Source organism: Misgurnus anguillicaudatus, chromosome 7, assembly GCF_027580225.2.
Source record: "Misgurnus anguillicaudatus chromosome 7, ASM2758022v2, whole genome shotgun sequence".
Taxonomy (NCBI): domain Eukaryota; kingdom Metazoa; phylum Chordata; class Actinopteri; order Cypriniformes; family Cobitidae; genus Misgurnus; species Misgurnus anguillicaudatus.
This window is the reverse complement of record NC_073343.2, coordinates 39,191,591-39,207,305: the sequence shown is the minus strand read 5'-3', so window position 1 is coordinate 39,207,305 and position 15,715 is coordinate 39,191,591. Positions and strand designations below refer to the sequence as shown.

Sequence of the window (15,715 nt, the reverse complement as noted above, 5' to 3'; positions counted from 1 at the left end):
CAGAATTTTTTAATTTATATATATATATATTAGTATAAAATATAAATAAATAAATATATATACACATGTAAATGTTTCTTAAATACATACATTAATGTGTGTGTGTGTGTGTGTGTTTGTGTTTATATATACTTATTACACGGCTCTCTGGAATGCTTGATTCTGATTGGTCAGTTGAGACATTTGCAGGTTCGTTCTTTTCAAATAATAACCACTCCAAAGTAATAACGCATAGCCGGTGCTACTTGTATGTTTTAAATCCCTCCGCGCCAACAAAGATTACTGTTTGGCGCCATCTTGTGACAAACACAGGACAACCACAATTAAGAATGGAACATTTTGACATTCATTTTAACATGTACAGAAAAAACAAAACATTTAAACAGCGGATAGAAGAAAGAACAACAACAAGACACAGACAGCTTACTGAGACTGAACTTGACAAAATAGAGCATGACAGCTACGAAGCCAACACACAAAAAAATACAGAATGGGCGTTAAAACTTCTCAAAGACTTTCTAAAAGAGAAAAAATGGAGACAGACAAGTATGAAGCAGAGGATCTTAATAAGGTATTACAATCATTTTATGCATCTGTGCAAAGTTTTCGCAGAAGGATAAAAATGTTAATTTAAAACAAATATGCCAATAAAATGTTTCAAATTCATATTCATGTCCAGTTTTTTTTCTTATGTGTCAAGTAGCCGTGTAATAAGCAGGATAATGTAGAGGCAGCCGGTAGTTATCGGGTAAATAAGCCCCTTCAGTGTGATACAAGACCCTCCGCTTCGCGTCGGGTCCTGATCACACTGTCGGGGCTTATTTCCCGATAACTACCGGCTGCCTCTACATTATCCCTTACATAATAATTACACACCGCACACAGTCATATATTATGCCAAAAATCACTTTTATTTTGTATGTGATTAATCGCGATTAATCTTTGCCCAGCACTATTAAAAATATACAATTTTGAGTAAAAAGCTGAGATAATTGCATTTTTGTAAAGGACTTTTGTTAGAGATCAGTTTCAGAGCGATAATCAAAACATACACAGAGGTTTTACGTTTTTTTTTTAAATCAGTGTATGCGTCAGTGTTTTATAAGTTGTGTAAGAGTGCCACCTAGTGGATAATAGCAGAAATATGTATTGCCATAAAAACTCGTCATTGGCAGGGAAGCGTTTTCTTGAAATTGTAAGATAACTCGTCAATTGCGGGGAAAGAGTAAAAGAAGGCATTAAACTTTTGTAAAAATCATAAAAAATGCTGATGCTGGCTGGCAACTTTAAAAAACAAAAAGAGGGGAAAGAGTTCATAAAGCAGCTGATAATGGAAATTGCTCTTCAAAATATTTTTGATTGCTCTGTGGCGGTGCCAAATGTTTCAGGGTCATGATAAAGAGGGTGTGAGGAATCCACATACACTATGGTTGCTTTTACAGCATATAAGCAAACTGAAATCAGTCGAACTGGCTTTAAAGAGATATGAGATGTGTGACATTTTACCATCATTTGCTCAAAATGCTTATCATGGCGTTTTACAGTAAAGCAATTTATTATAGACATGAATGTGGTACAACAATTTTCAGGACAGTTTCAAATGATTACAACTTGCACAAGTTTTGAATCTTCGGAATAGTTTCCCATTTTATTGAAATATCAGTCAGATAATGAGCTCTCCATGTGAAAAGTGTCGTCCAAAACCAATACAAATAACCACAGTATTTCACCTTAAATACATCTGTGCAAAAACAGGAAAAGAAAAACCGTCTACATTGCAGTATGGGATCATCCCAACATCATCATTCACACCACACAGGTCAATAAAATAAAATAAACACAAAACCAGCCTGCTTAAAACGAGTCATGATTATACCTGTGCCATGCAAACCTGTACACTTACAAATATCTAAATCGAGAATATACAACTGTATGATATGAAATCGCAAAGTCCTCACATGAGTGTGAATGTGTCTTAAAATCTCGTTCTACACCAATCAGTTCACACAAACCTAAAAAAAAACTAAGGCACCTCCATCTAACATTGTAACAGTCCTAATGATAAAAAACACATCTTCGACCGTCATTCCTACTATTCTCAATTCCTCTATGCAATAAAAATAATCATTGGTTTTGACATTCCTGAGAAACATTTCAAACAGGTTTCCTGTTCATGTTAATACCATAATCTGGCAAATTCTCTCGAACCCGTTGCAACCTTACAAAGAAATAAACCGCGTGTATTATTTCGGTCATTGAATAAACATGATCACAAAGTGTAACTAAAGTTCCCAATACCACACAGATTGCAAAAGCGAGCCCTTAATTTTAAAAACAAGATGTGGTGCGTTTGCATGAGCGATCCACAGTGATGCTTTCAATAGTGCTTGCATAACAGAACATACAAAATGCTGGCGATATTTCATCGAATATATCACACACGTGGTCTTCATACTTGAATGAGTTTCAATACTGAACATAGTTTATATTTCTGCATGCATTAGTTAAAGTAACCACATGAAACCAAACCCATATGAATTCCTATCTTCACTAAAACACAAAAGGTGATGGGTAGTAATCTTAAAAAAATAATGCATTTCATCACACACACAGTTCCTATCTGACTTCATCATTTTTTTACAGGTTTTTCACTTTATAAATAAGAGCCATCTTTTGTGTTTTTCGTGGAGGATAACAGACAAATGGGTTTAGTACGGCATAACTGATTCCTCGAAGGAACGAACTGGAAGATTTTGAAATATGAAATTACATACAAGTCTGGATCTGCAGATTCCCTTAAAGATGTCATTTATTTCAAATGCACGATTCAGTCGAACAGATGTGAGATAAATATCAAGCAGCAGTAAGTCGACTAAATTCAATTTATTGTCTGAAACCAGAGAAAGTTCAAGCTATTATTGTGATGGCTTGGCTCTGTAATCTGAGGTATGTTGAGATTCGGTTATCTGTACATGAATACAGCTGTGTTAAAGGAGAAGTCCATTTTCTTCAAAAAAATCCATATAATCTACTCACCACCATGTCATCCAAAATGCCGATGTCCCTCCCCGTTCAGTCGAGAAGAAATTCTATTTTTTTTTTTCACCTTAATGGACTTTAATGGACCCCAACACTTAACACTTAACTCAACACTTAACAGTTTTTTTAACAGACTTTCAAAGGACTCTAAACGATCCCAAACGAGGCACCAGGGTCCCATCCAGCAATACGCCTGTCACTCTTGACCAGAAAAATAAAAAATATGCACCTCCAAACCACAACTTCTCGTCCATCTCCGGTCCCGCGACGCGCCAGCACAACCCCACGCAATACGCCATCACGCCAAGAGGTCACGGATGATGTATGCGAAACTACGCTTCAGTGTTTACAAGTGTGGAGAAAGAGGACCGTTCCGATGTTGTTGTATGTCCAAATGTGCATTTCATATATGTAACACGTGACCTCTCTACGTCACTACGCAATTACGTGAGGTCGCGCCGGCGCGCCACAGGACCGGAGACAGACGAGAAGCCGCGGTCCAAAAGTGCATATTTTCCACTCTTCTTGTCAAAAATGACAATCGCCTCGCCAGACAAGACCCCCATGCCTCGTTTGGGATCGTTCAGAGTCCTTTGAAACTGCAATTTTAATCTGCATTAAAACTGTGAAGTGTTGGGGTCCATTAAAGTCCATTAAAATGAGAAAAATTCCTCAAAAAACACAATTTCTTCCCGACTGAACAAAGAAAGACACCAACATTCCGGATGACATGGTGTCGAGCAAAACATCTGGATTTTTTCTAAGAAAATGGACTAAACCATTAAGTCGACGGCTGTGTGCATCCGTGAATAAAGCATCAAAGCTTACAGGGACCACCGAACACAGAGCTTCACCCGATGAATTTAGTGTTTTTATATCAGACGAACGTATGTTACATGTTATCTATACATGTAGGCAAAGTTGGGTTCTTGAAAACAAAATAACTTTAAAACGAAAAAAAGAAAATTTCTTTGGAAACTCTTTGCATTATTGCTTCAGTAACAAAAATAAACAACAAAGGCTCGCAGCGAATCTCTGTTACATTCAGCACAAGAGCTTATTAATGTTCATGTGTAACTGTACACGAGTGTCTGTTTAATATGCATTTATTAACAATATACACATTGTTTTCTTATAGCATTTGCACAAAATAAGCCTCATTCATGAAACACGAGTAAACAGAATCGTTCACTGATGCACGACGGATGTCGCATTCAATAGAGATTCTGCAAACAATTCACTGTGTTTTGTATTTCATGAATGACACCCAGTATTTGTTTAGTGTTCCCTTGCAGTGAAATTATAGATCTGCACCATAAAAGAATGCTTATATTAACAATTTAAAAAATTTGCATGTGTCCAAAACATGACACAGAAAATAAAAAGAAAGCTTATTTCCCAACAGAATAGTGTTATGATTTCATTATACATATATATTATACTCTACATAAACTCTATTTACATACTCAGATCGATAATATAATGCGTGTGTGTTATGTATGGCACCGGAGGGGAGACATGGCGTTATGCTGTAGTGCCACAGCTTGGGGGCGCTAAATCAAAGCGTTTTCGAATAAATCAATCCCATTTCTCACCGACTGGAATGCTAGGAATGGTTTTCCTTGATCCCTGACAAATATTCCTATGTATTTTTTTAGTCCCCATTATCTTCGTTAATTAAAACACTTTTGTAAGAGAAGACAGGCTTTGTTCTGATATCAACAAACTGACGAAGTTAAAGCTTTTTGTAACCGTTTCAGAAGTGGGCTGGAAGGTGCTAAGCGAATGCAAGCGAAACTCAATGGTCCATTTTCCCATCAATCACAGACGGAGGAGAAGTAGGTCCACAGTAACAGGTTTGTAAGGTGCATGGCGATGTTTATGGGTGTGTAACAATAACAAAGTGTCTTGCATAAGTGTAGCGCACAGACACACACCTGACCCCGGCGGCGTATGGGAATTTTCGTATAGGAAGTCGACTCCTGGTCTCGGTTAAATGTAGCAGTTCAGATAAGACCGGGATATACCGGGGTCCTGCTCATGTCTCCCAGCCGAGGCGATCTCTGCGGTCCAGGGATCGAGTCTTGCTCTTTTGGGGGGACGACGGGCTGGGCGGGCTGCTCAGGTTGGAGCTGTTGGAGGCGGTGGAATGACGCGGCGAGTCCGAATCCTGAAAACAAGGAATTGTTAGATTCCTGTAGCTAGCAACAGCAAGGTCATGGGTTCGACTACAAGGGAATGCATGAATTGATCAAATGTATAGGATAAAAATGTATTTACTTTATTTATACACTTTTTGTGTGATCAGTTTGGTCAAAAAAATGAAGTCAGCACAAATCTTCTCAAGCCAAAACTATTATTAATCAATTAGCATAGATATCATAGCTACAACCACCCTACATGAGTTTTTAATGGCTGATAGTCTATATAATGTTAACGCATAGGTACGCGATAATATACACTCACCTAAAGGATTATTAGGAATACCATACTAATACTGTGTTTGACCCCCTTTCGTCCTTCAGAACTGCTTTAATTCTACGTGGCATTGATTCAACAAGCATTATTTAGAAATGTTGGGCTATATTGATAGGATAGCATCTTGCAGTTGATGGAGATTTGTGGGATGCACATCCAGGGAACGAAGCTCCCGTTCCACCACATCCCAAAGATGCTCTATTAGGTTGAGATCTGGTGACTGTGGGGGGCATTTTAGTACAGTGAACTCATTGTCATGTTCAAGAAACCAATTTGAAACGATTCAAGCTTTGTGAAATTGTGCATTATTCTGCTGGAAGTAGCCATCAGAGGATGAGTACATGGTGGTCATAAAGGGATGGACATGGTCAGAAACAATGCTCAGGTAGGCCGTGGCATTTAAATGATGCCCAATTAGCACTAAGGTGCCTAAAGTGTGCCAAGAAAACATCCCCCACACCATTACACCACCAACAGAAGTGGTAACAAGGCATGATGGATCCATGTTCTCATTCTGTTTACGCCAAATTCATCATCTGAATGTCTCAACAGAAATCCAGACCAGGCAACATTTTTCCAATCTTGAACTGGCCAATTTTGGTGAGCTTGTGCAAATTGTAGCCTCTTTTTCCTATTTGTAGTGGAGATGAGTGGTACCCGGTGGGGTCTTCTGCTGTTGTAGCACATCCGCCTCAAGGTTGTGCGTGTTGTGGCTTCACAAATGCTTTGCAGCATACCTCAGTTGTAACGAGTGTTTATTTCAGTCAAAGTTGCTCTTCTATCCGCTTGAATCAGTCGGCTCATTCTCCTCTGACCTCTAGCATCAATAAGGCATTTTCACCCACATGACTGCCGCATACTGGATGTTTTTCCCTTTTCACACCATTCTTTATAAACCCTAGAAATAGTTTTGTGTGAAAATCCCAGTAACTGAGCAGATTGTGAAATACTCAGACCGGCCCGTCTGGCACCAACAACCAAGGCATGCTCAAAATTGCTTAAATCATCTTTTTTCCCATTCTGACTTTCAGTTTGGAGTTCAGGAGATTGTCTTGACCAGGACACACCCCTAAATGCATTGAAGCAACTGACATGTGATTGGTTGATTAGATAATTGCATTAATGAGAAATTGAACAGGTGTTCCTAATAATCCTTTAGGTGTGTGTATAGTCGTCTAACTGAATATTGAAAATAAATCTGGGAACCTGAAAAGCAGTGTAAGTTTAACACATGACTGACAAAAGATTACATGAAAAATCAATCTTTTACCACCATCACAAGATTCATTTTAAACAGATAAGGCAAAACTAACTACTGCCACAAACTACACAACACAACAAAACGGCCTCATAAAGAGGAAACACACACACTTAGCTATCACTTTTCTCTATACTGGGAGTCTGCAGGATTTTACCTTTATTTTACTAAGAAGGCTCCTTAAAGCCCTTTTCAGATCTGGTGTCTTCTCTGTGGGCAACACTGGACACCGCTGAAGAGATACACATCACCCACGCATCATTACAGACGTGTTGTGAAATCAAACGTGCCGAAGCGCACACGTGTGTGTATGTGTGGATACAGTGCCACTTTACAAGCTTCACACATGCATACGGCGTGGGAAAGAGCCAATGGAGACCCTCCAAACACATTTTGGCAGGCAGATCTGTTTCAGGGATTGTGTAACACAAACTCACTGTGTGTTTAAGTGCTCTTAACTGAGGTGGGTATTTTAGCTGTGATCAGCATGGATGTGAAGCGAATGCAAAAAACTTCAGCATTGAAACCTTTTACCTGTCAGCAGCACTGTGAAGGACAACTAATAAATGTTACATCATTTACAAAACTCAAAGCTGCTGGTTTGAAATAAAACGCTTGTATTTGTTAACATAAGTTAGTGGATTAGCTAACATGAACTAATAATGAACGATACTTCTACGACATTTGTGTTGATGTTAGTTAATGCCAAAATATTTGTTTACGTTTTATTTAGAATTAACTGGAGAAAAAGCTGAGATGCGAAGGACCTTTTGATAGAGATCAGATTCAGAGCGATGATCACAACATACACAGGGTTTGAGCTGTTTGCCCCAAGGAAATACTTCTGGGTTATATAAGTGAGGTAAGAGGGCCACCTGGTGGATAACAGCAGAAATACGGATTGCCAGACAAACTCGTCATTGGCAGGAAAGCGTTTGGGGAAGAGTTAACAAATGTAAGGGTTAGGATGTGCAACGACATCTCGCAAGATTAAAATGGCACAAGATTTTTTGTCAAGGTAAAATGTCGTCATGTGATATCAGCGTAAAGTTAAAATGGGACAAAATCTGTGGGTGTACCACTTCTACTGTTAGGAAGTAGACAAATATTAAAGATTATGTGGATTTAAATGCAATTTGGACAAAATGAAGTGTTTTCTCAATGTAAATTAAAAGTTTAAATAACGTGAGGCCGCTGGCATAAATACATAATGTTGTTTTTTATTACATAGTATTTTGAGGTTTTTGTTGAATAAAACCATGTGTTTAACTTGGCTTTGATCCTTTATTTGAACCAATTATTATTGCCTCATCATGATAATGTCATTTTATAGGTTATTGCTCACTTATGTCTATTGGTAAGACCAAAAAACATCAAACTACTTGATTATCAATTAGGACCGTACGTAATTAGTTAAAAAAATGTAAAATTATGTGATTTTAGACAACTAAAAAAATATTTTTTTTTAAAAGTAAAAAATCGTCTAGCTTATGTTGTGTCTCGTCTCGTGGCGTAAGCGTCTCGTCACATCCTTAACAAATGTTATGACGCAGTTTAATACTTACAAATAAAAATAAATATTGAGATTTTATTTGTATGAATGATTCTTGTTTTGAAGATTTTTTCCGCACATAAGGTTTAATAAAATATATTTTGTGTCTATTTATTTACTCATGTAGCAAGTAGTCATGTAATAAGCGGGACAACATACAGCCAGCTGGTTGTTATCGCAGTATAAATCCCAACAGGGTGATCAGGACCCCAAAACAAAGCCTGATTAATTACTTAACAGGCACAACTTTTGATTTAAAAAATGTATTAGTCAATTTTGAACTACGCATGAACTAATATTAATAAATACTGTAAAAGTATCGTTCGATGTTCATGTAAGCTAATGCATTAAATAATGTTAACAAATACAACCTTACTGTAAAGTGTTACTACAGTTTTAAAAGCCTATGGAGAAAATACTTTCATAACCAAGACTGCTTGAGAAGTTTGTGGTTGGTGTTGATCTCTATTATGAATTAACCCCAGCAGTCGGTTTCTGCTCGTACTGACCTCTCTATCAAACTGAGAGAGGGGGGCATCACCCCCACAGTCCACTCCTCCACCGGATGACAGCGAGCCATCAGATGGTGACGTCATCTGCCGTTTGGTGGAACCGTAGTTACCGACGGAAAAGTCGCGTCTCAGTGCGCTGCCATTTTGAGAGGAGGAGCCTAAAATATAAAACACACCCATCAACATGACACACATTACTGGTTCAACTGGGATCAATAATCTTTCTAATTCAACTTCGCAAACAAATGCAAAGCAATCATAAATCATTAGCGTAATGTTATTTGTAAAGCACTTAAAGGGGTCATGTGACGTTGCTAAAAAGAACATTATTTTGTGTATTTGAGTTTTTTTGTGATTGTTGCGGCCAAAAATCATTGGTCTTGCGGCATGGTTTCTCATAAAATGCGATTGAATATGCAAGATATTTATGCAATTTTATGCGATGAAATTGCGGGAACGTGCAAAAACTGTTTGCAGCTTTTACAGCTTTTCATTGATGTTCACGTCACATAATCACGTCACTTCCTATAATTCCCATTACAACAGGGGACATGGCTGCACTTGTGTGAAGTAAATGCAAAATTTTTCAACTTTCTTTTTGCTACAAAAATGCGGAGATTATGAAATCATGCAAGCCCCGCATATTTTGCAAGCAGAAATCTGCAATTTATGCGGCGAAAGTGCAGCTATTAATTAATGCGGCACCCGCATAAATATGCAGACTTGGCTGATTATGCGGGTGATTCTCACGAAACCATTGAAACACCACGGCACTAACGATTTTAGCTTTAAAATGTGTAATATAGTAACATTAAAAAGCATCAGAATTAACACAATACTGTGTTCTACCTTGCACAATGTGTGATTTTAACATAAGAATTTATAATTGGAAATTTTATCTCATTTTCTGCTGAAATTCTCATTACCGCAATGTGTCCGGCTGTGTTTGAACATGCGTTATGTTGTAATTTAATCAAATTAACACAAAAATATTAAGAAAAAAATAAATGGATGTTTTGCTAGACTACTTTAGATGACAGAAAAATATTTACTGAATATTCATGTATAATAATAATGAAAAAAAATTAGCAAAATGATGTGTCCATGCCTGATGTTCTCATCCTCCGCAACACTTTTTGAGAACAGTTTAAGCACACATACAGAATTTTAATAAAGTTTGATTTTGAGTGACCAAGCACATGGACCAGTTACTTCAAGATGGCTACCAGGTAAGATCATTTTTTTACAGTTAATTTGAAATATTGTCTTGTCAGAATGCTTACACGACATTTTGATTATCATTACCGCAACAGATGCTTATTAAATGTTAATTTAATTAATAGAAGCATAATACTTTGATTTTAAATGCATGTGCAGAATCTCCAAATTATGTTCTTTCAGGTTTGTCATGTCATTTTGAAAATATGTCAGTGTTGATGTTTTCTGACTGTTGCGGTAATGAGATTTTTAAGGACTAATTTTTAAAATTATGTTACAAAAAGTGTTAAATGATAAGTAAAAGTTTTTAAAGTAATGTTCCCATTTACTCCAGACTTTGTTTTTCAATGTCTGGTGGGAAAAAAAGTAAATTTAAGCAATTTTTACATTTTCATGCTTGACATTTTTAAAACCAAGTTTTCGTGAGAATCCCCCATGCATTGAATAATGCTATCGCATAATCACATTTTTCTGGAGGGACTGGTTTAAGGTTAAAAAACACATTATTTTCCACATACCGTACATTATTTTACAAAGCTCATCGTTCTGAAAAGTCTGTTGTGCTCTGATTGGCCAGTTATGCAGTGCACTGCGATTGGCTGAATACCTTAAGCGTGTGACGGAAATGTTACGCCCTCACCATAATTGGAATAACAGTTCCCAAAGTACAGCGTCTACAACAATACTACAGCGAGAATAAACGTTTGCATATACATTTGGGTGTTGTTATGCAAATCTTCCCACACGGTGACGTAGATATGTGGGGGCGTGTTTGATGGAGCCGTTTTAGGAAGGATGGTGGATCATTTCTTTGGGTTTAAGACTTTAATCTTTGTGACTTTACGGATCTTCTATATGCACTTTTAACGCTACAAAAGAAAACTTGAAATTGCATCATATGACCCCTTTAACAATGTGCATCATTACAAAGTGTCTTTACAGAAATCTTGGACGTGAAGAATATAATTTTCACATTTTAAACTGTACAAATAATTATATCCAGATCTATTTCTATATCAGATTTCCTTTATAGTCTGAAATTCTTATCAAGCATTTTTCTGGATTCTTCAAAAATCTCCAACACTGCAAAAAATGACTTTTTTACTTAGTATTTTTATCTTGTTTTCAGTAGAAATATCTAAAAATTCTTATATCAAGATGTATTTTCTTAATGAGCAAAATGACAGAAGAAAATAATACTAGTTTTTAGACAAAAAATATACAATTTAAGTGAATTTGTGCTTAAAACAAGCAAAAATATCTGCCAATGGAGTGAGAAAATTTTACTTGAATTAAGTGTTTAAGAAAAAAAAATCTTATTTCACACTTTTTTTTCTCACCCCATTGGCAGATAATTTTGCTTGTTTGAAGGACAATTTCACTTAAATTGTATATTATTTGTCTTATAGACTTATTTATTTAGGTCATTTTGCTCATCAAGAAAAAGCATCTTAATTTAAGAATTTTTAGATATTTCTACTGAAAACAAGACAAAAATACTAAGTAAGAAAGTCATTTTTTGCAGTGAAGTGTCTAAATGCACATCAGTACTCACGTGTGCCGAGGCCGTAGCTAGCGCTCATAGATCGGCCCGGCTCGGGTCTGGTTTTGCTGATGGAGGGGATACTGACGGATGCACCCAGAACACCACGGCTCTCCTGCGGACGCACGTTCTGAATATCACATACACATGGGTGAGAAAAAGTCTCTTGTACTAAATGCTTATCTTGCATTTATAGCCATATTTGATATTCAAAATCCAAAAATGTGCTTAAAACTAAAGTGAACAGTGCTTGAATTTGAAGACAATAATGGATGATTTGGCATGCAGAGTATCAGACTGTAAGGCAGGAATAATTTGAGAGCAGCCCGTCAGTTTGGTTACACAGATTGATGGCTTGTGCAGCATGAATCTGAGCGAATGCATGTGGCCATAAATTTCATTTTATTTTTCTCTAGAGAACAGATGGGCGTGTGTGCGTTTCTGTACATATTCTCTGCTCCTACCAAAGAACAGATGGATGCGGGGGTCCCAGGGGCGGAGCTGAGGGACGGGGAGTAGGAGGAGAAAGGGGAGGAGTCCTGGGACAGGAAGTGTTCAGCAGAGGTGACGGTCATGTGATAGACATGCTCAAAGCTGCTAGGAGTGGAGATGAGGTGGAGACGAGGAGAAGGGAGAGGAGAACCTGGCTACGGCAGGAAACCCAGAGGAGATGAAATGGAGGAAAAGAACAGAATGTAGATGCATGCAATACGAAATGGCTCAAATGGCGTAAAATGTAAAAGAAAATGTATCAAAAGACAACATAAAAGCAAAGTTACCACTGTTTGTTTCCATAATAACACACACATACTGATAAAAGTGTAAACCTTGTAATGCACCGTAAGTCAATTTGGATAAAAGCACAGGGTTCCCACACCTTAGTTAACTTCCAATTCAAGGACCTTTCAAGGACTTTACAGGTCCAATACCCTCAAATTCAAGGACTAAATGTGGGGACACATTTCAAGTGGGAGCAAGGTTACATCGTGTTACCTTTTAAGATACAATGTTACAGTTCCCTTTCGAGGGAACTCATGCTGCGTCACTGCGGTGACACTTTGGTGACGCCTCCAGGGGTAAGTGCGTCTGAATGTGAACATCAAATTCAACCAATGGTGAGGCTTAACGACAAAGACAGGGTGACGCGGGACCCAGGAAGTATATCGCTATCTGAAATATTGCCAAAGACGCCATTCCAGGGACGCAGGAAGCATGGCAAGGGAGACGCAGCGTCTCATTCCCTTCTCAGGGAACAACAGTTACATACGTAACCCGAGATGTTTTCATGTGTCAAACACAACTATGCAAAAAAACATTTTTGGTATGAATCATACATGACCTGTATCTATGCATGTATATTTTCAAAAACTTCCAAGGGCCTTGAATTTTTCCCCCAGATTCGCAAACTTTCAAGGACTCGTGGGAACCCTGAAAGCAACTGCCAAATGTAAAAATGTAATCTTGCGGTGAAGATAAAAGCTTTTTATGTTGTCTTTTAAACAAGAAAATTAAATCCCATATAAAACTGTGAAGTCAAAATCAGAAGATGATATGAAACAGCGCTGTAGAGCAGATGGATGTAGGCGTAAGGATATGAGTGGTTACGTTCTCCATGCTGTCGGTGGTTCTTACCATTGGCAAATCTTTCAAGATTTGGATGCCGTCTCCCGGGCCCATGTGAACCACATGGTTGAAGTTTGTTGGGTTTGATATCAACTTATTCCTCATTTCTGGGTCTTTCAACATCTCCCTGAAAAGGCACAACAAACCTTAGTTACAGTAAGTCACATTTCTATTGTTTGGATCAGTAGCATGCACTAGAGGTCTTCACGGGTCCACTTATATCTGAAAACTTGAGGTCTGACCAGATTTTAAAGGGGCCATGTCACAAGACTTTTTAAGATGTCAAATAAATCTTTGGTGTCCCCAAAGTACACGTTAAGTTCTAGCCCAAAACACCATAGATCATTTATAATAGCATGTTAAAATTGACACTTTGTAGGTGCGAGCAAAAATGTGGCGTTTAGGTGTGTCCTTTAAAATGCAAATGAGCTGATGAAACACTGATCACAGTGATGGTGGTTTGTTGCAATTGAAACTCAATTGTGCTGTCAATTATTTTCTCTCTCTCTTTTTCTCTGCACTAAATGGCAGTGATGTGGTTGGATTGTGCAGATTAAGGGGTGGTATTATTATAATAAGATCTCCTTATGACATCATAAGGAGAGACAAATTTCAATAAGCTAATATTTCACGTGCTTGCAGAGAATGGTTTACCAAAACTAAGTTACTAAGTTGATCCTTTTCACATTTTCTAGGTTGATAGAAGCACCCAATTATAGCACTTAAACATGGAAAAAAATCAGATTTTCATGCCATGGCCCCTTTAAAAAAATTTACCTGTCGGGTAAACCTCGGGTCAGGTATTATTTTAGCAGCCTCGGGTCTCACACAAAGCCAACTAGTGCCTGATTTGTGCAACCTTCATGTGACAATGTTTGCTTATGCTGTGCTTTAATATAAACTCCTGCCTCTATATGAATTGAGTGTTAAGCATCACCTCCGCTGCAGGACTCTCTCCTCCTCCGGCACGCGGAAGGAAAAGCGACGTTTGCTGTTCATGCTTCTCACTAGCTGTTTGCGACTATTATCGGATGTTTCGGGGACCACCAACTCATCTCCCTCTGTAAATCATTACATAACACAACATAGCACACAGATTAACATGACAGAACAACATACATAACATACAAAATCATTACATCATATTAGTTTTTTTTAGCATATAAAAGCAGCACTGTAGTAGGGTGATATGATGATAGTTGTCTTGTTTGCCCATGAACGATTTAAATTATTATTTTGACATTATTATCATCATAGCATCACATTAACTTTCTCGCATAACCTGCACTTGTGACATGAACGCACACTGCATGCTTTTCAGAGCTTGTAAGTACTTTCCTCGCACCTGAACTTGTAATAATCATCCCTGCAAACTCACAAGAGGTGAAAAAGGTGACAAGGTTCCGAATAAAATATTTGTAGGGGTCTGGGGGGTCCAGCCCCTCCCCAAAAAGAAAAAATTGAGAATTTAACATGTAAATAAAGCATTCAAAATGCTTTGAGCAATATTTACATAAATTAAATCAAACACAGTATAATCAAATATAAATAAACTATTTACATTTGGTCTGTGTAACACTTCACAATTCAGTTTTCAGACCATACAATGCGAATGCAAAAAAGCCTAAAGTCATAATTTAGCAAATGTAAATAGGTCATCGAGGTCATCTGTATATAGGTCATCGAGGCGGTCTCATTTGAGAAAAGCAACCGTTAAATTGCAAAGAAAAAAACAAAATAACAGTATTTATTACATTTATTATATTAATTTACAAGTCATTTTATTATGGTTACTTTTCTTAAAGAGCACCTATTTCATTACTAAAAAACAACAACGTTATTTTATGTATTTGGTATAATACAATGTGTTTGCATGGTTTATGGTTAAAAAACACATTATTTCCACTTATTACACGGCTCTCTGGAATGCTTGATTCTGATTGGTCAGTTGAGACATTTGCAGGTTTGTTCTTTTCAAATAATAACCGCTCCAAAGTAATAACGCATAGCCGGTACTACTTGTACGATTTAAATCGCTCCACGCCAATAAAGACCAATAAAGATTACTGTTTGGCGCCATCTTGTGACAAAACTGGACAACCACAATTAAGAATGGAAAATTTTGACATTAATTTTAACATGTACGGAAAAAACATTTAAACAGTGGATAGAAGAACGAACAACGACAAGACACAGAGAGCTTACTGAGACTGAACTTGACAAAATAGAGCATGACAGCTACGAAGCCAACACACAAAAAAATACAGAATGGGCATTAAAACTTCCCGATAACTACCGGCTGCCTCTACATTATCCCTTACATACCGTGCCTCAAACGCTTTGATTTTGTACAAAGCGCTGTGTCCCTGATTGGCCAGCTAACCAGTACGTTGTGATTGGCCTGAATACCTCTGACTCAGCCGGAAATGTTACTCTCCATGTTTTGAAGATTAGCACACAATGCAATGCGTTTTGAATAATACAGGAGTTTA

General features: G+C 37.5%; 1 protein-coding gene across 9 annotated transcripts in view; it reads right to left on the bottom strand.

Annotated features, from left to right (window-relative positions):
* Positions 1-1,620: 1,620 nt before the first annotated feature.
* The window catches only part of cdc42bpaa (CDC42 binding protein kinase alpha (DMPK-like) a), a 75,425-nt gene continuing 61,330 nt past the window's right edge, over positions 1,621-15,715 (bottom strand). For 3 of the 9 annotated variants that reach the window (XM_055172105.2, XM_055172106.2, XM_055172107.2), the window contains 7 exons: positions 14,161-14,284; positions 13,233-13,350; positions 12,065-12,247; positions 11,613-11,730; positions 8,837-8,997; positions 6,933-7,007; positions 1,621-5,209 (listed from right to left, as the gene is read on the bottom strand). In XM_055172105.2, the coding sequence (XP_055028080.2) occupies positions 5,078-5,209; positions 6,933-7,007; positions 8,837-8,997; positions 11,613-11,730; positions 12,065-12,247; positions 13,233-13,350; positions 14,161-14,284 (911 nt within the window). In that variant the 3' untranslated portion in view covers positions 1,621-5,077. The remainder of the gene's footprint in view (positions 5,210-6,932; positions 7,008-8,836; positions 8,998-11,612; positions 11,731-12,064; positions 12,248-13,232; positions 13,351-14,160; positions 14,285-15,715) is intronic. The other 6 variants (XM_055172108.2, XM_055172111.2, XM_055172109.2 and 3 more) reach the window with 3 other exon arrangements.